Raw genomic sequence first — 24817 nt, forward strand, 5'->3', positions numbered from 1 at the left:
CTTCCTCTCCTTTGAACGTGCCTTACTTTCAGCATTACTATGATGCATTGTTTTTAGTTAGTTAGTTTGTTTGTTTTAACTGGGAATTGTCTTCCCATGAGCAAAGATTATACTCGGGTACATTTTCAAAGCATAAATTAAAACTGTGCGTAGGTTTTCTTTACAAGATTATTAAGAGTAATCAGTCTTATCTAAATCACGCATTTTAAGCTGCTGTGCATTCAAAAGAGCCTCCTTCCTATGTTCTGGCAGGATTTCTAGGGACAGATCCTAGAGTTCTTACTTCTGTAGGTAGTAGTCCTGCTCAACATTTGATTTCCTTCTTTCATCGGAAACGAGCCTATGTTTCCGAACACATGGGGGAACTGAGGGAAACAAGTTCATTTGCACATGAAGAAACACAGACTGGTACCATCATCTTGTGCTGCTGCAGCGCCATTTCACACTTTGCATACTCGGAGTCACGCTAACCTATAAACTTGTGACATCCCTTGGGGCATAATTAATCACAATGATGACGCAGCACAGAGACACTAGCTTTGCACAAATCTTCATCACACTAAGCACAAACACGTGGAAACTTCCCAATACAAAATAAATACATAAACTTCCCTATAGATACAACTGCATTGTACAGATAGCTGCCACAGATGTTACAGCAATAAGAATTCTTAACCCAGTTTTAATCATTTCAAACTCAATGCTAAAATGTTTGCCTCCTACGAACCCAGCATGGTTTTTAGTGTCATTTTTACTTTGTGTGAATTGGCTTGGATTTTACTGGTGGCATCTTTAAAACACCTCTAGGTTTTGTTTTCTTCAATAATTAATGCTTACACTAAAAAAAACAAATAAAACTTCACCAAACAGATTTTGAATTAAAGCATGTTTCAGTTCCTGAACACTAATGCAGCACAATGGAATTAATGTGCATTAATAAAATTTACTACAAAAGTGTAATAAAACTGAACAAATTCTGAAGAATTTTGCATAACACACAAAACCAATCAAATTTGAATTACAGTGTACTTTCAAATAACTGCATTATTCTTAAGAAATAAGGAAAAAGAATCATGGCATTATGACTGCAAAATTGGATTCTTCCTATACATTGCTATTGCCAGGTGTTTTTTAAAACAAGAGAAAAGCTCAGTAATCTTTGCTAGCTTTCAAACAAAATCAACATATTTTAATAACCAATACTCTCTTCTGACACCCCAGACTCAAGAAATCTTGTGGCCTTCCAGCCCCCCTCAGGCATATGGAAATCAATCAGAAGCATTACATTTACAGTAAAAGAGATCCAATCTCCTCTTTTTCACACAGATCGAAGTTCAGCAGACAATCTCACTGAAACGTGTCAGTATCTAAGTCTGTGAAGTAAATAAACTATGAAAAGGGAAAGGAATTTGAGAGTCTTCCCAAAAACGTGTATCTGACATCAATGGCAAGACCTATAGAGCAGAACCTCAGTGCCTTGTGCTGGGTACAGTTAGCTCTTTCAAAACTACACTTGCCTGATGAGCAGAATAATGATCTAAGCTGGAAGGATGTGTATTAATCTTTTTTTTTTTTTTTTTTTTTTTTAAATTCAGCAGACTGCTGAATGCTCCAGGAGTTTAAAAAACAGCTGTGAATGCTATGGGCAGAGAGGGTGAACAGGTGACCTCTCTGTCCATCTTGATTATAACTGATAAATTTCAACCATCTTGGTAAAAATGAACACCAGTTTTGTGCAGGTCCCTGTCTGGAGTTCTAATCAAATTTTTCTACAGAGTTGTGTGGAAAGCTGATGAAAAGATGAAAAATGTCCTGCATTATTACTAACACAATGGAGATTCTGTTTAAAAATAGGTCCACATGTATCACTTGTAAAACTCACCTTCAAGGGGACACATACTATGCAGAAGTCTCTTCTTCATGATTTGATTCAATTAGCATCTGAAACACAACAAAACATTCAAGTGGAGGTGTCATCTGTTAGGCTAGGCAACTCTGTTTCCCATTCTTGCTCTGGTTCCTTAACTTCAGAGTAATTCCTACTGCCATTTAACTGAATGAATTAACAAATTAGCAAGCTGCACCCATCCTGCACAAGCACAGAGACACTGAGTTAACCGAAATCCAACTGTGACAAAAGGTTTAATTCAGCATGTCCAGCACTGTATTTGCCTTTAAGAGGTGGCTGAGTTTTAAGAAAACTTTGTGTTTTATTACTCACCCAATAGTACCTGGTTAAGTTAGAGAGTCTTCCAATCCATTGTATCTTCTTCATGTTAATACCAATCTCTCTTCACACAGGAACTTGCTGACAAACTACTTTATAGTCCACTGCACTAGCTGAAATGAAATTGTGAATGATTGCGACTAATATATTTAAATTAGTTGAAAAAACAGTAAAAATAATTACAGTATTTCAAATAAATTCATACTGCCACAGCTTTATTTAAATCTATTTTTTAAAAGCTTCTAGTAATTAGCAATATATTCACTGCTCTCACAAAGAATCTGTAAATACAAATACTTTTTCATTTCCTATGAAGCATAAAATTAATCCACATCCTGACAAACTTTTGTTATTCTACCCAGGCAGTGGAATTTTTAAATAAGAATAAAGGAAATCCAGTTCTTGTCCATGTGAACAAAACAGGACAAAATTTTCCCACTATCATTATGGTCCATCTTCCTCAGTCTTGCACAATAATCCAATTTTTGTATAAGCAATCTAATGACACTAATTAATTTTCTTCTAAACTAAGCATATCTGAGCCTCGACCCAAAATACTCCTTTCAAAGACTATATAACATTTTATGGCATTGAGCTTGGTATTCCTTACTTGTCAATGAAACTGAGATTTTTAATTCCACACATTCTAAGAGTACAAGGATTAATCACTGTGTCTGAAAATCTCCAAAGTTGTATCACTATCTTTGCATATCTATAAATACATGTGCAGAACTGTAAGATCAAGAAAAAACAACAAATGACAGCAACACTGTAAAAATAGTCAAGGGCTCCCAACTGCTTTCTGCATGACTGTAGTCATGGGGACAGACATCTGTGCAAATGTTTGTGTTTTATGGAAAGAAGGAAGAAGCTTCTGAATGGTTTAGGCATTTAGTACGTTTGTATGATCAGCCTTTGCCTTTATTTACTCTTCCTGCTCCTGATTTCCTGCATTTCTTTAATGCAGGAAAGAAGCACACAGTGAAGCAGTTTCCAGTTCATTTGGTATCATGAAAGGTAAGCAACACCACAGTATTAATCCACAGGCAGTTACCTATCTTGTAAAAAAGAAAGGATGGTTTCAAAGGAAGACTTACACTGTATCAACCTCTTCTCTGGCTTCTCCTCAGGAATATGTAACAATTCAATTTTTTGTTGTTGCTGTTTTAGTTTTGGACCACAAAAGTTATCCAAAATTATCCAAATTCTCCATTATCACTGTTCTTTAGTGCATTTAACTATTTTGACTGATTTCTGAATTTATGCTAAGTAGCTTTAATACCCAGGGACTAAAATGCATGCATACTCCCTCCTCTTTCAGTTCAGTGGTGAATTTTCAGGGAAAAAGAAGAAAGAATATAAACTTCTTTCATGCTCTTCTGCTCTACTTTTCAGAAAGGTCTTCATACTGTAATCCCTTTAGACAAAACACATTACGAATTCTCTTTAATTCTCTTCATATCACAAGTTTTAATGAAATGAATTTTCAGTTTGTCATCTAATGACTACTTGTCACATCAAAAAACCTCCCCACAACAGTACTTACTGTATCAGCCAATAATGACAACACTTTTTCTTTAGCTTCTTTATTTAAAATCAGTTCATATATCAGTGAATTTCAGTCATAAGAAACTGTTCTCTGACAAAATCCCACTATCAGAATGGTAAACTCTTAACTATCTTTATTTAAGAAAATAACACAACTATGCCCCACAAATTATGACAAGAGCTTGAAAAGAAGTATCTCTTTCCTTACTATGTAATGAAGACAATGTCATAAAAGTACATAACAAAGCTATAGAAAAATCAGGAAAACTACAGAAAACCAGAAGCTCCCTATGGGTTTTGCCCTATTCAAATATTTTTTAATTGAAATAAAACATTAATGGCTTTATTCAAGTAAATACATATTTTAATAGGTAAAATGCATCTGAAACATGAATTCTTTCTGATTCTAAATTTCAGACTATGTAAGAAGTCAAAAAATGATGGGCTATACTGGCCAAAGGTTGGTTACAAGAGTTTTTATTTTGCAAACTATACAGAAACAGTAAAAAAGAAAATGCATTATACTTTTCAATATTACATAAGATAAACATTAGATTTAGTATTCACTGTGTAGAAATTAATTCAAATAAGAAACTGATTTTCCTTTTAATTAATGATGGGAAACCAGTGATTCAGTTTTAAATTATACAACCTGTAGTGATACATTATACAGGTCATGTCAATTTTATTGTGGGCAGAAAGAAACAGATAGGATATGAATGAAGATGGTGGAGTCCCAAAATGTCTAAACAATTAATTAACATGCTAACATAAATACAGTGATTAAAGTAATTTTCTCTACAGTCAAATCTTAAGTGCTACTCTACACAATAAGTATAATCTAGACCACATGGTAATTACATAATAATAGGAAAAAATTAAAATAATCCATTTTCTTCATTCCAGCAGCAGTACCTATACTGGTATTAATTTGGTAATTGGGTGTGCTTAGCTACTGCCTAACATCCTATACTGGTATGCATGCTAAAACCTCTCTAGTTCTATTTTGCAAGGCACCTTTACAATACGTTCTCTAAGTTTCTGCACTAGTAACAGAAAATGAATTAAGATAAAGAGCAAAACTATTATCTGAAATAAGAAAATAAAAAGCATCATTATACATTTATTAAAAACTACCTTGGGGCAAGTGACAATACTCTGAAATACAGTCATATATAAAGGTAATACAATTTTAAGCAAATCTTTTCCCCCATGTAAATATTTTACGCTAGTCTGATTAGTGAGAAATACAGAGAAACCACAAAGGATGAAGCAAAGTTTAAGTAAATAATGATAAATCTTATATGACCTTGACATGAAACCAGAAAAGGGAAAGACAAAAAAACTTTAGAATTACAGATCTGGTGCTTGCCCATGTTACTGCTTTTGAAAAATCCTTTCAATAATCTAGCCATTTCCTAATAAAAACGTAACTACAAATGCAAACCCAAAGGAGGACTTTGCTATAGTTTTCCCTCCTGATTTTTCTCCATACTTTTGGTTAATTAAAGGCTGGTTGAGATGTTACTTGTGCACCAATGTTTTTCTACTGCAATACATTTCTGATTCATTAAATGGACAACTGCAGGGCCTAAAACACTGATGGTACTGAAGTTACAGTATGCATTCTGAAGAGGACATGCACAGTTCCAAGTAAGAGCAAGTATCTTTTCAGCAGAATTTTGAAGAGACTGGTTGACTTTAGTCAACCAGTGTGTTTTGCACATACATATATTTTCAGTAGCACATAACATTTTTTTCTTCCAGCTAGAATTCCAATGTGTTTTCTTCAGTGCAACAGCATTTAAAAACTCAAAAGCACATGATATAATTATTCTTATTTAAACAAAAAGTCTATGACTCCAGCTGCAATGTTTGAAATAATCATACAAAATATACATATTTGTTAGAACCCTTTTGATCTTGGAGAGAAAAGGGATTTTATGAAATATAATCTTGTGAAATTTAGAAAGGTACAACATATGGACCCCTTAATATCATCAAATATATCCATCATGATCATCATCATCATCATCATCATCTCCTTCATCTTCATCATCATCTTCAATTTCATCTTCATCATTCATTATTTCATCTTCATCATCTTCATCATCTGTCCATTCATGGAAATCACCAGAGGCAAAATCACCTGAAGTCTCTAAATCGATAGCTAAAAAGGTATGATAGTTATAGAAAAGACTCACAAGATACACTACATATTTAAAGTATATTTTACATAATCATACAAAAGGCACACCAGAATATTTACTTTCAGGAGAACTACAGAGTGAGACATTAATATAAAATATAAATAATATGAAGAGTCTTTTGTCATAAAAGATCCACCTCAATACTGAATGATAATTTCTCAATGTTAACAAAAGGAGACAGATTTTATGGATTTGCAGAACTGTAATGAGTGCTAGGAACAATTGAAAAAAATTTAAGTCCAACTTACAGATGACAATACAGACTACTGGTAATATACACTGACTATTGTTCACTTCTTACATATTATCTTGAACTATATTGAACTGTCCATTTATCTAGAAAGGATCCTGGATCAGATGGACAATAGGCCTGAGCTTGTACCTCAAATACTGTATTCAATTTACTCTCTGCTTCAGGCTATGTTCTTTTGTTGGAGAAGAAGTGAAAAGGAGTCATAAATGACTTTTTTAAAAAAAAAAAAAGGAAAAATACTTTTTTTTTTCATCTTTTATATCTGGGACATCAAATAAAGATGGGAATTCTTGGAAGAAGCTGCACAGTGCTGTAGGGAAGGGAAAAATAAGGGAAGATTTAGTGTGCTAAAAACTTTTGGCAATTCCCTCAAATATAAACTAAAAAAAATGTCAAATTGAATTCACTAGCATGCTGATTACCCAAAGGAATTTCATGAAACATTCTGGGACTTACCTAATGCTGCTCTAGAAAATTGATTTTTCCTGGGTTTATATACACTATGCCAAGCACATATAAGGGGTCTATTAACAGTTGACACAGTGACAGGAGTTCCAAAAAATAATGAAGCAATAACAATATTATAATTTGTTACTTTTTGTATCAAAATCCATGTAGTTGGGTCCCACATTTCTAACTGAAGAAATTTAACCTGGTTGGCAATCGAAGGGCATAACACCTCTAAACCAAACACCACAAAAGGTTCTTAACTTACCACATTCCGCTGCGCCATTTGTTCTGGATCCTGATACCTCATTGCCGTATCTGTCAACACACCAGCACTGCCCCAAGCTTCCATGGCACTGACTTGGTTTGTAATACCCATCCTCATCACAGAAGGGGATGTACTGCCCTGAAAAACAGATGTGTATATATATATAGATATATCTGTGCATGTTGGAAAAGTATATTAAAATCCATGTCTTGGCCAATGTCACAATTATAGCAGAAAGAAACTACCTTTTGCTGTTTCATCATTCCAGACTGCCTTTGTAGTACTAAATTCAGTTGACCCAAAGTGACTGAATGTATCAAATGTAGGAGGGAAAATAACACGTATCAGTCTTGGACTGATTTCAAGAAATAAAGTGAGCGATCTTCCTTTAAATTTTTTGTTGATCCTGTGATATATATTCCTTACTCCCTGAGTATCTCAGTCCAGATTTTCACTGTATTCTGGTGAAAAGGCTCAAATGTAGGACCCACTCCTGAATGGGAAGTTCTATCATCTGTGGAGCACAAACGAGTCTGAATAGTAAGGGCCAGACTTCCTGATTAAAAAACTATCTGCTACAAGGAGTTATTTGTGTTTAATACATATTTTAGAAACCACTTATTTACATACTAATATTTAATTATTCCACCATAGGAGACAAATGCAGCATAATACACCATAAAAAAATGTAAAAAATTAGTACTAAATTTGCATTTATACATACAAGAGGGGCTTATTTTGTGAGGCAGTGACTTGCCTATAGCTGAATAATCCACTGTTTGTCACTTGGACCAAATGGAGTCCACAATGAAGACAACATTCATATGAAAGCATTTGAAGTGTATAGTTCTCGTTAGAAACCATCCTTAGCAGAAACACAGTTTTGACTGCTTCGGGCCAAGCCTCTTATTGCAGCTTTTACACAGTGGGTAATGGTAAATGAAGACCTTACACTTCAGAAATATTGATGCAGTATAAACTGATTCACAACAAAGATTTCAATTACCTACAGAATATCACAGTTAAAGGATCAGCAGAGATACTACTCCAGGAGTACCTTATGCTGTCCCCTCTGTAACTGTGAAACCCTTCTATCAGGGTAATAAAACAGACGTAAGAGCTTTTGGTAGCTAAGGTAATAAAACTAAGTTTAATAGCTTTCAAAAATTTCATAAATTTTGTTTCTGAGATTTACTGTGGGTCTACCTTCATTGGATTAATATTGATTTTGTGTTGCTGTTTAACTAGGGTTATTTATGTAAGTAATAAAACCTTCAAAAGAATGATCTATGGCTCACCTAGGAGCTTCTTTCCTCCTTGCTGCTTCTGAATGTTGTTGAGTTCTGTCTGGCAAGGTGGGTCTAAAACGACATAAAAAATGTTAAACAGGTTACATAGTATCTAGGACAGAAAGCACATGACTACGTTTTCGCAGTTTGCTATGCTGTAAGGTCACTCTAACTACTGATCTTATGAAACACACACATCTAAAATAAAAGAATTACCACACCTTGCTACAGCTTCAGAATTATGAACTGCACAGCACCATGGATTTGTGCAGAACACCACTCCCAGTTATCTCATCTCCAAGTGAGCATCTAGTCACCAGTCTGGAGGATGAGGAATGCTAGACCAAAATAGTAACTATCACACCCTACTTTACTGCTCTATAAAAATCAGAGTGCAACTGTGAAGCTTGCCTCATGTACTGGTTAAAAACAGGATGGCACTTTAAATTTCTTCTCTTTTGTCCTTTTTAGAAGTCATGTTCAAATTTTGTATTTCACATACTACACTAAGAAAATAAGACCTTTTCCTTCACTGAAGTCTGCAAGATTGTGATTCTCTGGCAACAATTTAAGACTGGATCCCATGGGTACAAAGCCTCATGTGCAGCAAACTAACTTAAAAAAGGAGGCCAAACTTTAGATGACTCTAAGAAGAAGAAAATGTATTAAAATTCAGTCTTCTATTCTTCAGTTATAGCTTATTCTTGTTCTGAATAATTTAATTTTCTACTGTCCATAAAAGAAAGCTGCAGTATGCCCCATTGAATGGGAAGAAAGATGTGAATGTCCTTACATCACTGTTGAATAAGTGAAAGAATCAAAGACAGAAAAGCACTAATTAATCTCTCTCTGAACACTCGCACTGCGTACTGCATTAGACCATTAGCACCAGGGCATTTCTCATTCCGAACCACCAATAGAATTACTGAGTTTATTCACAGGTGTCTTTAGCTTGCACCATTCCCAGGCAAAATCTTACATTTCATGAATATTAAATGCATTTTCCATTTTAGCAGACCTTGATAATTTATTAATACATCTTTGCCATGTAGTTAACTCAAGGATCCCTTTTTCTCCATGCAAATAGAAAAAGGTGTTCTGAGCTGGTTTAAAGATGAGCAAGACTGGCCCAGCACATTGATGCAGAACACATGTAAGACCAGAACCCAGTCACTGCTTAGGGCACCATGGTGACAAATGCCTAGATGAAGTGGGGATCAAAAATACACTTCTGGTGAGCACAAAGCCTCTTGGCTGGCACAGCCTAGTTATTCCAATAGGCCTTTGGTATTATCTAAGAGAGTAAATATGAACTAGCAGACAATAATAACCCCTTACTGACAGCAGGCTATTAATTTCTCTTGGTTTTAAATTTTAAATAACATTTACATATCCAATACATTTAAAGAAGCTTATAAATGTTTCCAGAGGCCTCAACTCTGGTGGGCCAGGCTTTTCACACTAAATCTATAATGATTGTTTTTAGACTGAAGGCCTTAAAAGTAGGCTCCACTTTCAAAACACTGTCACAGTAGGATTCTAATGCCAGAAGAAATTTTCAGGAGTTGTCTTTCCAGACAACCAACCAATTTTGTCAGTGTGCTCTTGAAAAATCACTGAGATTTGACATCACTGGGTGGGTATTGGGTTTTAAGGATTCAATTTTTAAGTATTTGCTGAGGCTACATAAAGTTTTACTTTTTTTGTTGTAAGAAATACTTTCATGATGATCATGCTCACTATTTCATTACCTTTTAAAACTAAGGTTTCTGTCTTTCCCAATATTTGAAGATTTAAACTCTTAATGCTACAGCATTCTGAGGACAGATTATTTCTTAAACTAAAGGTATTTTCTACTACCATTAATCTAATAAATGTCAGCCCTTTATCATACAAATATCACAGGTTATAAGGATCTAGGACTGGGGTGGATTTGGCAGGGTTAGGTTAATGGTTGGGTTATGTCACAGAACCTTTCCTACCTATTCTATTCTATTCTATTTCTATTCATCTTCCAAAAGAGATGGGAAATATGCCGATGGAGAAGAACTAGTCAAATAGGAAGAATACATGTATTTTTTTCTATGAAAAATAATCCTAAATTAGAAACACAGATCTGCACACATGAGCACTAACATGTGGAAATGTAAGAATGGTGGATGCTGCCTAAAGAAAAAAATCATCTTTTATAGCTATAAATCTTTGGTGGCTTAATTACGAAAAGGAATACCACCAAGCAAGAGGTAACAAGGCAACATGAGATAGTTACTTACCCAAAACACTCTTCTTCCCAGAAGTTAGGTCTTCAAGATTCACACTTAAGCTTTGTTTCTCAGGATAAAAGCAGCAAAAACTTAACAATACTAAATCACTCTAGTGCTTAAAACTGTCAAAGAGAATGGCAGGCTAGAAGTTCAACCAATTCCTTTTGGCTCACAGCACATTCTTTTTCCTCTTTTCCCTAATCATAATGCCTCCCTCTTTATTTGCCAGCTAGTTCCTAAGTTTAAAAAGCTTTTTTTTAGATTTCTGAAATTATTTCAATAAAAAAAGCAGTCACTGGACAACTTACGGCAGTCGTGAGGCAAGGAGAAAAAAAAAAATCCTTTACAAAAATCAGTGTGGTAGCTTCTTTTGAAATAGCAATGAATCTGACATCAGTCATGTACCACGTGACAGCAGCCATTCACAGTTTGTCAGTGCTCAAAGTACCAGTGCACACCAGAGTATCCAATGCTATTAACACTGGCCCTTGAGACATCAATATCCAGTCATGTCAAGAAGTGCTTCAAGGCTAGCACAATTAAGCTCTGATTTACCAAAATGGCACATTAACAGATCAACTGGAGTAAATTTGATAGGTTTGACAAAGAATGCCTATGATTTTTAACAGAGAGGTCTCGAGCTGTTACCCACACAATGAGCCTCCAACTTTCAGAGATTCTCCTTCTCACTCAGACACAAAACAGTGATTTTCCACCTATCAAGTAGATAATATTTGGCAGAGCCCCTAGTTTCTGGAATATGGTCCACTGCAGATTAGGCTCCCTTTTGATGTCTTGCCTGTGCTTGGGGTTAAGCATTATAATTGTTGGACATCCAAGGTTTGTACTTCAGGGATCTGAAGTACCAACACTACACCTCAAGAAGTCCTCCAGGGGATCTTACTCATGTTAATCATTTATCTTGATAAAGGCATGTTACCGCTTCCTTTATAACCATCTATAAATATATTTGAAGTCCTTGCAATCTTAAGACTGGCAAATACAAATCACGATAATTACCATTCTTCTGTAAGAGGGACTGTTTTTGAAGTCATTAAGATGTCTTCCAGGCATGACAGACAGAAGAGCCTCTAAGAAAATGTATCTAGAAAAGTGCTGGACTAATAGATCCATGCAGAGGCCTTCAGTAAACAAATACTTTGCTGCATTAATACTCCCAGCAAAATTGGCTACTCTCCTGCTCTCACTCAGTGATGCAACAAAACAAGACTGCAGTAATGAATTACTGGCAGAAAGAAGTTCAACCTATAAAAAGGCCAACATTGCAAAGGCCTCAGCATTTAGGTAAACACTAAAGTGTCAAGTTAGCATTAAACAATGAAGAAAGTAAGTTCTGAAGATGGGCGCTCAAACACTCACATGGGTTGTTGAAACTAGAGGGCCATAGTGACCAAAGTGACTTGCAAAGAGCACTGTCACAGAGCAGAAGTATTGCAGAAACGCATTTTAATGCCTAGAATACACCTCAGAAATACTAAACTACATTTAAAGCAGAGTAAGAGCAAGAAAAAGTGCAGTAAGAATCACTGGACTGTACCGAAGTGTTTAAGCATTTGTCAAGGCGGGACAACCACTACAGAAAGATCATCTTCTCCACAAGAAAGATCTGACTTCATGATTCATAAAAAGTTTCTTATATTGACAAGAAGTTGTTAGCAATGTGCAGTAATAGGTCTAGTGTAGTGTAATGTGACATGATGGATCTCAAGCAGAAAGAAAGAATGAAGAAGAGTTACAAGTACTTGTCTGATCCTGACAGTCTTGCATGGTAAAACTAAGATCAAAGACTATGAGGGCTTCTTAGATAATGACTCAAGCAAATGCCATGTACTTTTAAAAAGCACAATGAAATTGCTATCCCCAGTATGATACATATGGTTGACTAAATTTTGTATTCCCTTTTGAACATTGTTAATCAATAACAGTACTGTAAAATCACTGATCTGCCCAGAAAGCACTACTAAGGTCAATGAATAGAGAGACCTCTCTACATGGCTTGAAGCATTCTGTTAGTATCAACTTATCTTAATAAACATCAGAAAGAAGCTGCTGAGTTTCTCAGCTTTTCCATCTCTTTGCTATTAATAGCAAAGCCTTAGTTAAAGGCCTTATTTAGATCATTCCATCAAGTAAAACATAACCAAACATGAAAATATTCCAAGGTTCAGCGCAGCAATGCAAATTCCAAACAGAGACTTCAATGGGTTACTAATGCACTAGGGAGTTAGGCAGTTAGACATTTGTGCATGAGCTAACAGTATGACACGACAAAAGAAGACTGTAAGATTCTTTTTTCACCTTACACCAAAATCCAGAGAATACAGATTTTGATGACAGTGTTAATTTCAAAGGATGAAGTGTATGTTCAATGCACAAGGGTTGCCAAAACATGCAATTTCATTTCATATACAATGTTTAGGAGACATCTTTTTTACTATATACTCAAACACAGTGGTATTAAAGACTATCTAATCTGTTTGAAATCAGCACCTTATCACACCACCATTATGTTAATTATCAAGACAGTGAGGAAACTGGTAAAAAAGGGAAAAAAAGCTTGATAATGTTGGGTTCTGCAATGTGAAGAATCAGTGTCTGAAAGATGGATTTGCTGGGGTACCATTAATAGAATTCTTTAGTGTTTAGGTCAGTCTTTACAATACCATCCTCAGGTTCCAGAAGGACACTGAGCAAATACTTTACACAAAATGTGTTTATATGTAAGAAAATGCAAAACTACTTGAAACTGATCTGTGGAAGTGTTTTCTTAATGTCCTGGTTATGCTGTTATGTCCTTTAAGAGCTACATTACTTCTGGGATGGGTTGTTTTTAATTTGCCAGTTTTGTTAGCAGTACATACACGCTTATAAAAAATAAAGCAAAACTTATTGTTCTACTATAAAACAAGCAAGGTATTTTAAAAGTTTAAATGTTAACCTTTTAAAGAGAAAGTTATCAAAGAAAAATATGCTATTTAGTATTTATCTACAGGAGTACAGCTTTACTTTTATCTAGATTCACAAATGGCAGATGTGGCATCATAAAAACCTTTATTTCCATAGAAATCAGAGTGAAACCATAAATGTGGAATGCTAATGTAAATTTATCATGAGAGTTTTAAGGCTACAAGTGAGATTTAAAAACTGATACTAAAATTTTCAAGAAGGCTGAATTAATTTTGGAAGCTTTCCACCAAATCAGTTTTATCTCCTCTACTGGCAGTATAAATTTGAACCCTGGTTACTGTTTATCCTTTAGAAAAACTCCCTCATGTTAGTAAGAATAATGCAGGGGTTATTCTGCCCAATTTCAGCCAATATTTAATGAGTGAACTTCTTGATACACTACAACTAGCTTGATTACATAATTTACGTGATGTCTAGAATTGTTATATATTCCTCAGGAAAAAAATGCTTCTAGGTTGTGTTTTTTTGTCTAACCAAAATCACATCAGAACATTAACAAGACATTCAACTAGGCAATAAAAACCAACTGGTTTTAGGTCTAAATGATTGGAAGTAACTTTATCCATAATGTTTATTCAGCTATTTTATTAGGCTCACTGAACATAAGATACCCTACATTAGCAATACAAAAAGTTTATTTTTTAGTGTAGGCAAAGTAGACTGGGAAGAAATAATTTAAGTATTTGCATATGTTATTTTAATCTCTTTCATCTCCATACATACTAAATGTTGGTAAGAGGAACAATATAGCTGTAAAAGCATTAGTGGCAGTGTTGCACTTAGAATCCTTGAATTTTAATAGCAAACCTTTCCATTTAGCTTGGGTTGTTTGGCTTTTTTTGTTTGTTTGGGGATTTTTTACTTCATTTAAGGTATTCACCGTATGTCACAAACCTTAACACAAATTCATTGCACAGTATTTAAGAGCTTGTACTTCACTGCAATTTTCTTAATATGTTAAAAAAAAAATAAAGCCCAACCAAAAGGTCAGTCATATACATAGGCAAGTTGTTCTCATCTTTTACCTTGCTGTCTTTGGAAGCAGTAGCACCACTCGTTGTTAGATATCAAACTGTCTTTGTATGTGTCACAAGAATTGAAGAACGCCCTGGTGCATGGCTCGTTCTTGTCAAGGTAAATGCTTCCAAGTTCTGACTGGTCCAACAACAGGTCATAGTTCATATCGAGCCTATTAAACATCCAGCCGAGGGAGTCTTTGCAAATTGGCAAAATGCTGGTATCAAATCCTAAGAGGCAAAACAAAAATAATAGAAATTATATAGGAGGAAAACTAGACCAGCTGCTGATCCCAGCCACCACAAAAGAATGCTGCATCATGGAAACAGCTCTAGTGGTACATAGATACTATAAATAAACAGTATATGCTATTGAAGGGGACACAGAAATTATGTCAGATTCACTTTAGAAGTCACTAAATTAACCTGCAAAAAAATTTAATCCTACCACCAGTCTCAAAGCATTTAGAAATATGAGTTTTCGTTATGTTATACCTATACCACACACATTATGTACAGTAATAAATGATATACAGTGATTTCCTGGAAAATAATACTGATGAGGAATTTAAGGGATATTATGCATCAGTAGAACGAAACTTAAGTCGTTTGCAAAGTTTACAGAACTAAGAAGAGCATAAATTTCAGGTAACTTGCTGGAGTCTGTGAATGGGATTTTTTTTGTTCTGATAACATATATATGAAAAAGGAACACGACAGTCAGTCAGCCTCAGCAACACCTTGAAAATTTTATTTTATCTTTATATGGTGTACTCTCTATCTTGGAGGAGGCCATGGAAAAGATGATTGCTAAGAGCAGGTGGCTGCCAGTGTGGTACTTACCTATACAGCGTGCATCTTCCTAAATCCCTGCTTGAAAAAACGGCCAAATGGAACAGGCTGAGTTAATTATTCCTGCAGCCAGACCTCACACCTCCTGTTTGTCTTTTAAAGTACATGCAGACTTGCCTATGGACATGAAAAGGCAATGCAGAAACCACCAGGCCTATTGCCTCTGTCAAAGATGTGAGCTGCATATGATACACACACACTACTTCTGGTTCATGTGCTGTGGGTCATGCCACAGGCCGATGTGGCCACGCAGTTGAGTAGACACCCTAATTCAGAACAAGATTTAGTGCTACTAAACACCATTCTTCTCAAAACTTTTAAGTTAAAACTGAGCACTGAAAAAATGAGATTGGTAGATATGGCTATAGAAAAGTTGACATGAGAGCACACAGAAATTCCCAATTTCTACTGCTGTTGAAAATCAAGCCTGCCTGCCTCTGCTGTTGTTCGGACAACAATAAAGAAACCTGAAAAGTGCTTCTATACTGCTAAACAGGTTTAATCCAGTAATTGTATTTAGAAATCATTAAATGTCCTTCTAGATATATATCTTCATATGGAAATGCCTATGCTGCAGTAGAATGACCATTTCAGAAAGGAAAAGAAAGCTGATAGCATCAAAACTCCCTGTGCAAGTCAGACCAACACATAAACTCCTTTTCCCCAGAAATCCTAAATTAACTATGACTTTTCATCAGGGTGATCTCACTTTTTCTAGCTCCCTGATGAGCTTTTACATTAATTTTTTTTTTTTTTTGATAGAAAGAAGAGGGAAAAAAGCAAAAAATATAAAGCCAGCCATTTGATACATATGAAGTTTTGATGTGTTTAACACAATTTAAAAACATAGCCAAGCATTCAGCCAAAGGTCTCTATTCCTTCCTCTTCAGCCCCTGATAAAACATCAAGACAAAACTTATTTTCTGTGGATCACAAAGAGCAGTGAGATATAGGAATGAATAAGGATATAGAGTAAATGTGTTATGCAACCATATCTGTAAAAGGTATCAGAATTTTTCAACAGGTGTTTTGGATTAGAAAAAATCTGGAAGGTTCCTCCACCTTAAAGTACTTTGTCTAAGGATTAATGTGCAGTATAACATTATCTACCTGTAAGGCTCTGTTCCTGAAGGCCTCTAACACTTTCTCTCTTAATCCTCCTCATGACCTTGGATACTGAAAGAGGTCAACATGAAGCATACTGTTACCTATCCTGCTTTTTGTGTACCTGCATGATGGGAGAAATTAGTCTTGTACTCACTATTTTTTTCTGAATTTCGCACTCTGGCAATCTCACCAAACTCTAATAGAAGGGGCAGTAATAGAGCAACTATGATTTTAATTAATAAGACACCAATAGAAGAGAAAATAAGATAAAAGCCACTTTAAACGTGTATTCAAGGATGGACCATGAGGGCCAAAGTAAGTAATTGCAGATAATACCTCTGCATGTGGAAATTTCAGCCAAAATTTATTGAAGGAGGCATCATTTTCTAGCTTGGGCCAAAATATTTTTAAATGAGCATTTGTGGTTCATGCTGGCAAAGCTCACATCATAAAGTATTTGTATTTTAGGATACTAGAAGACAGTTTTATGTTTTTAATAAACTATACCGAGGAAAAGCAGAACACCTCCCCCCCCCCCCCAACATCTGCTTGTTTTACAGAATCACAGGATGATCTGAGTTGGAAGGGTCCCACAAGGATCACTGAGTCAAACTGCTTAGTCAGTTTCAAATTATACTCTGAGAAGAAATAAATTTATCTGAAGAATAGTGAAAGAACTGGAAATTTCAAAGGTATATCCACCACTAAATTAAGGTTGGAACAATATTATACAACTGCATACGGTTTTATCCTTATTTTTTGCTTGATTTCCTTAACTAGCCATAGCCTGTGACTGAAGTTCATCTTCTGTTCCCATTCCTCAATTTCTTTCTCACTTCCTTCTATATAGCTTTTAGATTTTTTTAAAAAGTGATGTCCCACCAACATCTTCTCTATTATATTTGACATAATTAAGGACAAAGCTCGAAATTAAAAAAAAATTGCATTGGAGTCAGCAATATAATTGTAAGGCAGATCATTTTATTACAGATCACTGATACCAACAGGATAGCACCAGAAAAGTATTATGTTCTAGTATGTCAATAAACCTTGTCAAAGTTCAACATAACCATAGCTGAATATTTAAATATAGAGTCTGAAGTCTGCTATTCATTACATACTCTTCCTAGTAGAGAGGAATATATTATTCTGGTACATCAGAACTAATAAACCTACTTCAAACAATAACATTTTATATAAGAAAAGCTTACATTTATTAAAACTGTCATAACCTATCAATTAAATAGCATCAGATACTGGAGAAAAAGCACTGTGGATCATGGGGTCTAACTTTCTATTAAATAACTTTTTGATTTAATAATTTCTAAAACTGATCATGCTTTACCTTGAAAGTTATTTACGTTTCTTTTTGCAGAGTTCAATTCTGAAATAGTTTATATTTTCATTTACAGCCCAGGTATATTTGTTGTTTTTACTAGTTTTTGTTCTTCCTATTCTTTAGAATATACAATTTTAGTGTAGTTTTTTGAGAAAAATCATATTTGTTCTTAGTTTTCATTTGTCTTCTTTCATTTCATCAGGCCAAACTCTTTCACAACCATCAGTCACTGCAGTATAGAAATGTCTGAAATTTAGGTCAAATATTAGTTTTGCTCAAGTAAGTAAAATGGCTCAAGTATGTCAGAGGTAAACCAGACAGGTGTTAACAGAGATAGAAGCAGCTTTGTTTGATATGAAATGGAACAGTCCACCTTTTTCAAAACTGCTACACCATGAAAAGATCATCACTTCAGGTCTATGTGCACATTATCAACTCTTTTAGAGATTATTGTGGTAAAATCCTTGGTTCATTTAAAAAGAACCTTTACTGAACTTTCCAAACTTAAAATTATCTGAAGTACTTTCAACAATGACTTTCTTCCTTTATTCTAATATTGATACAATAATGCATCTTGAAGGTGATATACTTGATAAAAAACGTCAGGAAAGTCCTTAAATACATATCTAGAGTTTAACATCTGCTAACATGGTTTTCCACGTGAAGGGGTCATGTGATACAGAACTAAGAATCAAAAAATCACCAGGTGACCTAGACCTAAGAAATTATTGCCTGAATCACTCTGAACACCAACTAGAATGCTGGTTTCAGACATTTTTCACATTTGTAACACAACAAAATAAGCAGAAACTAAGGGGGAATAATTAGTATAACTGAATGATAGTAATTTATTCTTGATGATTAAGTACCAGGACATTATGCTGAGAAGAGGAAAAACTGCTGCTCAGATCATTAAATTATGAACGATTCTCTCTTTCATTCTAATTCCTTACTTAAAATCTATTTCCATACACCATAATGAAGTGAACTTTCATGCAGCTTGTAGTGGTTTGGTCCAAAATACTCATTACTGTTTATCTGCTGTGAGATAAGAATTAGGAGAAATGCAAAACAGGCACCAAACTTGAAAGAATATAAAGAAGTTTATTAACAGACCTAAAAGAAGACAAAAAAAAAAAATTATACCACCTTCAGAACTCTCCTCCTCCCCCCACCTTCCTCCCTTCTCCCACTGACAATGTGACAAGACAACCCTTAAGATGTTCAGTCTGTTTACCACTTCCATAATAACCTTGTTCAGTCCATTTAGAAAGAGAAGTCTCTTCTTGCTCATGCTATGAAAACAGTATCACAACGAGCCAGCCGCCCACTTCCAGATATTGTTCAGTCCATTTAGGAAGAGGAGTCTCTCTGCCTGCGTGTGAGTCCTTTCCCCCGACTTGCAGCTTTTCCCACAACTGCTTTCGAGGGTCCACTCTTGAAGTTTTTTGGGGTATAATTTTAAGGTTGAGCCGTTCAGAAACAAAAACAGAGGCCCTTCTCCTTCCCTGGGAGCAAAGGGTCTTCATCATCTTCATCGTTAGGACTATCTCTGGGAGCATCTCTAGGAACTGAGGTTTTCTCCTTTCCCATTTGGAGCAAAAGTCCTCATCTGGTTCATCTCTCCCTGTCCAAACTTCTCATGAAATTACAGCTGCGTCAGCATCTGCCTATCTCAGCGCAGGTGCTTTTGCTCACGAGTTGAACACTCCACCCCCCATATCTTCATGAAATTACAACAGGATACTCTGATATATCATAGCTTCACAAGAGAATTTCAGCTTTAAGCATCTCCTCTCTCTCTTCCCTCAGGTTTTCAGCTCTTCACAGCAATAAAAGGGTTACTCTCACCTCGGCCTTGCAGCTTTGCAGCTGGAATGTTGAATGCTTCTTATCGCAGTGGAGAGGGGGGAGAGCCGAGCCGCTCCGGCTGCCCACGGCAAGGCAGTGGGGGGGGGTTCCATGGCTGGAGCAGGTCCATGGCTCCAGGATGGCCGTGGCCCAGCCCGGCCTGGCCCAAGCAGGGCCTGGCCGGGCCCACTGGGCCCTGCTCGGGCCCTGCAGCCACCTGTGCCAGCGCCGGAAACGAGAGAGAGCTTGGAGGGGGAGTTTGCCTATTCTTAAATGTGGATAACAGAGGTGATCACAACTTTAAGTGGCTTAGAGAATTGTCCATATTCAAACTGGCCAGCTGATAGGTTCTATCAGTTCCCAGAGGAAACTGTAAGCACCCCTTAGCAAGGGCGTCCCTTCCGGGACGATGCTTGCTAACCTATGACACAGCTATTTCTGAACTCTGTCTAAAAAATGTGAAGTACCAGCTTATGCTCTTTTCCTGGTCAAAACAATCCCAAGGGAAAAACTATTAAGAAATATATCCATCCTCCACGGCTTACACATTAGGCATTCAAAACATTTGCTCAAAAGGAACCAAACGAAATGCTGTTCTTTCTGGTTATTTCTCAGGAGAGAAGTTCAAGTCTTATCTGCTTTCCAAGGTAAAACTATTGTTTACCTGCTTACTAACCACATAAGTAATATGTACATTGAGGAAGCCAGCTTTGGAAACCATGTGGACATCAAAACAGCATACATACATGGGGCTCACATATTGCATTATATAGAAATTGTTTATCTGAAATGCCAAGAAGTGTACAATTTTTTCCAATACCAGTATGCTGTCTGAAGCTGGCAAATCTTATATGTGAATAAACACGTGTGCACTCTTTGCCAGACTCCTAGCTGACATCTAGACCATGGATTTTACCTGTTCAGTGTGCAAGCTGCATAGCAAGAAGGTTTTCTCTTGCAATGGATTTCTGTAATATTTTGGTTAGCAGAAAACCTTCAGTGAACAGCATCTCACATCTTGAGGCCTACTGTGCACAAACTGGGAAAATGTTTTCCTTCCTAATGCAATCAGGACAGAGCAGAGCAGGAAAGACTAATACAAAGAGGACTAAGTAGATGTGAATGCTTTTGTACTTGATCACAAACGTGCTCATCTAGGTGAGCCTCATCTGGCTCCAAGGTGGCCCAAGAAGGAGACAGTTTTAGGCATAACACTCTCTATCCCCTGTCTGAGGCTTTAATACATTCCTGCTCATTGTCATTACCCAGACATGAGCAGAGCCCAGGTTAGGGCAAGACACAGAATCACAGAATATTCTGAGTTGGAAGGGTCCCGTAAGAATCACTGAAGACCACATCCTGGCCCTGGAGAACATGGGGAAGGTACCAAAGGTATTTTGATAAACGTAGGAAAACTGACTCTCATGTCACAACAAAAGGTACAAGAGAAAGAAATAAAGCACAACTGAAATGTTCCTTAAACACCTGTGAAAGTTTGCATTCCGAAGTCTCTTCCAGAAAGTGCTTTAAAGAATTTTATATGGAGGTGGAGTAAAAAAAAAAGCAAGATGAATCCTATTCCTAGAAGACTATCAGTTTCCTGATAGATTGACAGATCAGATGAAATTTGTTATTTGGGACACCAGATTTGCCATTTTATTAACAGGAATGACTGTTAGAGAAGAGTAGATAACTGAGGACAAAGAAATAAAATAAAAGAAAGTGCTATAATAAAGACCTGTATGTTTTATTGTGTATAATTCTGTACAGAAGATTGAGTCAAAAGCAACTTCAGTCAACAACACTAATTTAGTTCATTTAGAGACTTAATTTTAAGTAGAGATGGATTAATTAAAATTCCTGTTCAGAATTACTTCTAGGCTGGATTTCTTCTTCCAGACTCTAGCATGAAGCATGCCTTTGCATGAGCCAACCAGACACATGCAGAAATTCACTGGCAGAACCTTTTCTTTCTAGCTAACTAGAGCTATGGTTCAGGTTTTCAGCCTGTTCAACTTTGCAGTATAGCTTTATGAGTCATTTTCTGAAATAATCTCAGGAATTAGACAAATTCTCAAGCCATCGGTGTTTTGAAGACATCAAAAATACTGTTTAAAACCACAATTCTTTCTAGCTTTAGGAGTTCTTTCCTTACTCTAGAAGTAAGGAAAATTTTATTGTTCTTATGACTTCTATCTGTACCTCAGGGTTTTCAAATATGCTTCAGCAATGAAGATCAGGGAAATATAATTTACCATTGTATAGTGTCAGCTTGTCTCTTCATCAATAAGAAACTTAGGATTGCCAGAATGAAATAAAAATCTTCAAGCAAAAATTTGAAGTCGCTTATTTTGTTTACTTTTCTTTAAAAAAATCAGTCTTTTCCTCCTGCAATTTTGTATGGGGATTTGTCAATTTCAGTGTAATAATATCTTATTCTGCTAGTTCCAGACAAGCCAATTATAAGTAATTTTCTCTCAGAATCCTTGTATTTTTATGATATTTTCAAAATTATTAATGTATTAGTCTCCAAATAATAATACTAGTTCCAAACCATAAGAAGATTCTCTATTACCTTTGGCCTCTGGTCTTTCATCTTCTAATATGACAAGGTGCTCAAGTATTCTTCAGAAATAGACTGCCTGCTAGCAGAAATATTTGTGGGACTATGGTATTCTTTGTGCTTTGCATATGATGTATTAATTTTGTGGTTTATTACACAAAATTAATATAGAAATAGAATGAATATTTTAATAGACTTTAAAACAGGTACATAAAATGTCACTTTATTTTTTGACTCTGTATTTTCTGATCCACAAGGGAAAAATAATGGGGGTATTATTGTAGTATGGGGAATCAAATACCCTTTTCCCCTTTGTGTCATGTATTTAGACCATAAATGGCCTGAGGAAAAAATTTATCTGCATATGTAGCATCTGTATTATTGATACTTTTAGATATATTATATTTGACCACATCTGGACCCAAAAGGGATTTTGGAAATAAAACCCTATTATTTTTTTGAAATATTCTAGTCTGGATTACTAACATTCTGCTTTGGGGAAAAAGTGTCAGTAAGACAAAACTACCTTACTCTTGTAAAAACACAGCAATGTAGGCACCTCACACTTGTTATCAGGATATTGACAGCTCTAGCAGAACACCATCAAACACTATTGTTTGGTTTGTTTAGGTAATATTAATGATTTGATGGATCAATGTGGACTATTTAATAGCTGGAACAACTCCAAAAAGCACCACCAAGGCACCATAAACTTGCACCACATCTGCCTTGGTCAGAAGGACTGCGCTCAAGTCTTTTAACATATCCTGTCCCAAATGCCACCAGAGAGACTGCCATATGAAAAATCCTAAATACAAAGAGACAACCAGAGAGGATGTCACAAATTGCTTCTTTGATGCAGAATGGTTTTTCAGTGAGGAAGGAACTTTACAGTAAGAATACAGGAAAGCCACAGGGAAAGGGTGACAAAACAGATTTTTAACACCCCACAGGTAACAAAAAACTCCAGGGATCTGTTAGAATAATTAGGACTCTAAAAGGGGAAGTTGCATTCAGGTGGCTTTTTGATGTAGCTTTTAGTCTGCACAGATCACCAAGTCTCATATGCTAAGTGTAAAGTTACTATACATGGTAAGAAGTTCTTTGCAAGATTTATTTGCAGATGTAGCTTTCTGGCATCTCAAAAATAGGGGCTGGACAGACCTGGTATACTTAAGATATCAACATGGCTGGATGCCCTGATACACTCAGATAACAGGCCTGATGTCTTGGATCTCCTATGACTTTGGAAACAGACATTGAGGGATATTACTCAAGAGCTTTGCTCTTCAAGATCAGTTTTAAGAATTTTTTAATGGTATTAGAAAGGACATTACCATGTTGAATGGTTATCATGTTTTTTGTTTCTTTTTGTGTTTACAGGGACACAGTGACATAATATTTTCTTCTAAACAACAGACATGTTCATTTCTCATAAAATGCAGTACATATTTTGCTGTCTTAAATGAGAAATTTTTAAGTACAGAAATTTACATACCAGGAAAAACATACAGCACTAATGAAACCAGTTTTAAAATAATTTGTGCATCCCCAAATCTACAAATGAAAAAAAAAACCCTTCTGAATGTATATTCGATTGCTTTCTGTCTATAGATGGACTGTCTTCCTGCAGTAGCCTGTCAGATTATCACAAACACATAAATATTGGCTATTTATAAAATCGAGTAAATACTGCTCAAATAGGATGTTTAATACCTAAAACTAGTATTTTTGCACAATTAGCTATTTGCAATTTGAGTAACTGACCACACTACTGAAATATTAGCCACGGAACAGTTATTGTTCAAATGTGAAACACCGTAGGTTTTTGTTGAATACCTCTTTTTTAAAAAGAAAAAGAAGAAAATATAGGATAAACTGAATGTCTCACATCTAAACATTTTGTAAAATTTGCGTTATTTTAGTAAAAAGAAAATAAACATGCCAAAGCCTATCATCAAACTTCGATCAAATTTAGAGCTAGTAATAAATTAATACCTCATACAACATTCCAAATTCTGGTACCATGATAAAAACCTAACTCAAACATTTCTGACAACACGATGTTGACAGGTAATTTGAAGTCAGCAATATACAGGAAACAGAATTTTCCACAGAGACTGTACTTTCTTACCTGTTGAGGAGAAAGAGCAAAGACTATTCTTAGACATCCAAATCAACTCAATTCCATCTTTCAAAAAATGGTAGAATAGCATGCAATCTAAATTGTGCCTTAAATTTAAGATACCTCCTAAAACATGTGCAGATTCTTTACACTACCAAAGGTGAGAACTTTATGACCTTGAAGGCTTCCAAAACTGACAATGTCCAAAAATCCACAAGATTCTTGCATATTTAGCCTCACATATAAAAATCTTTGATCTTAAGTCTAAATATAGTCTTTGATTTCTATTATAAAATACAAATTTGAAAACAAACACGTGACATAATAAATATGACTATACTATATCCACATGCACATCATGGTACAAATGCCTGTCTCAAGTAGAGATTGTAGGTCCTATCAAAACCGTCTGTGTGCTTAAGGAAAAAGCCAAGAAAGATGTCTGAGGGAAAAATCTCACACTCTTAAGA

General features: G+C 35.6%; 1 protein-coding gene across 5 annotated transcripts in view; it reads right to left on the reverse strand.

Moving 5' to 3' along the window:
* Positions 1-3894: 3894 nt before the first annotated feature.
* The window catches only part of SPOCK3 (SPARC (osteonectin), cwcv and kazal like domains proteoglycan 3), a 171697-nt gene continuing 150774 nt past the window's right edge, over positions 3895-24817 (reverse strand). For 4 of the 5 annotated variants that reach the window (XM_042014903.1, XM_042014902.1, XM_042014900.1 and 1 more), the window contains 4 exons: positions 14520-14741; positions 8252-8314; positions 6954-7091; positions 3895-5945 (listed from right to left, as the gene is read on the reverse strand). In XM_042014903.1, the coding sequence (XP_041870837.1) occupies positions 5776-5945; positions 6954-7091; positions 8252-8314; positions 14520-14741 (593 nt within the window). In that variant the 3' untranslated portion in view covers positions 3895-5775. Of the gene's footprint in view, positions 6549-6953; positions 7092-8251; positions 8315-14519; positions 14742-24817 lie in introns of all 5 variants that reach the window. The other variant, XM_042014901.1, reaches the window with a different exon arrangement.

Source organism: Corvus kubaryi, unplaced genomic scaffold, assembly GCF_017639235.1.
Source record: "Corvus kubaryi isolate FWS band 111438036 unplaced genomic scaffold, C.kubaryi_AGA036_p1.0 split3-131, whole genome shotgun sequence".
NCBI lineage: Eukaryota > Metazoa > Chordata > Aves > Passeriformes > Corvidae > Corvus > Corvus kubaryi.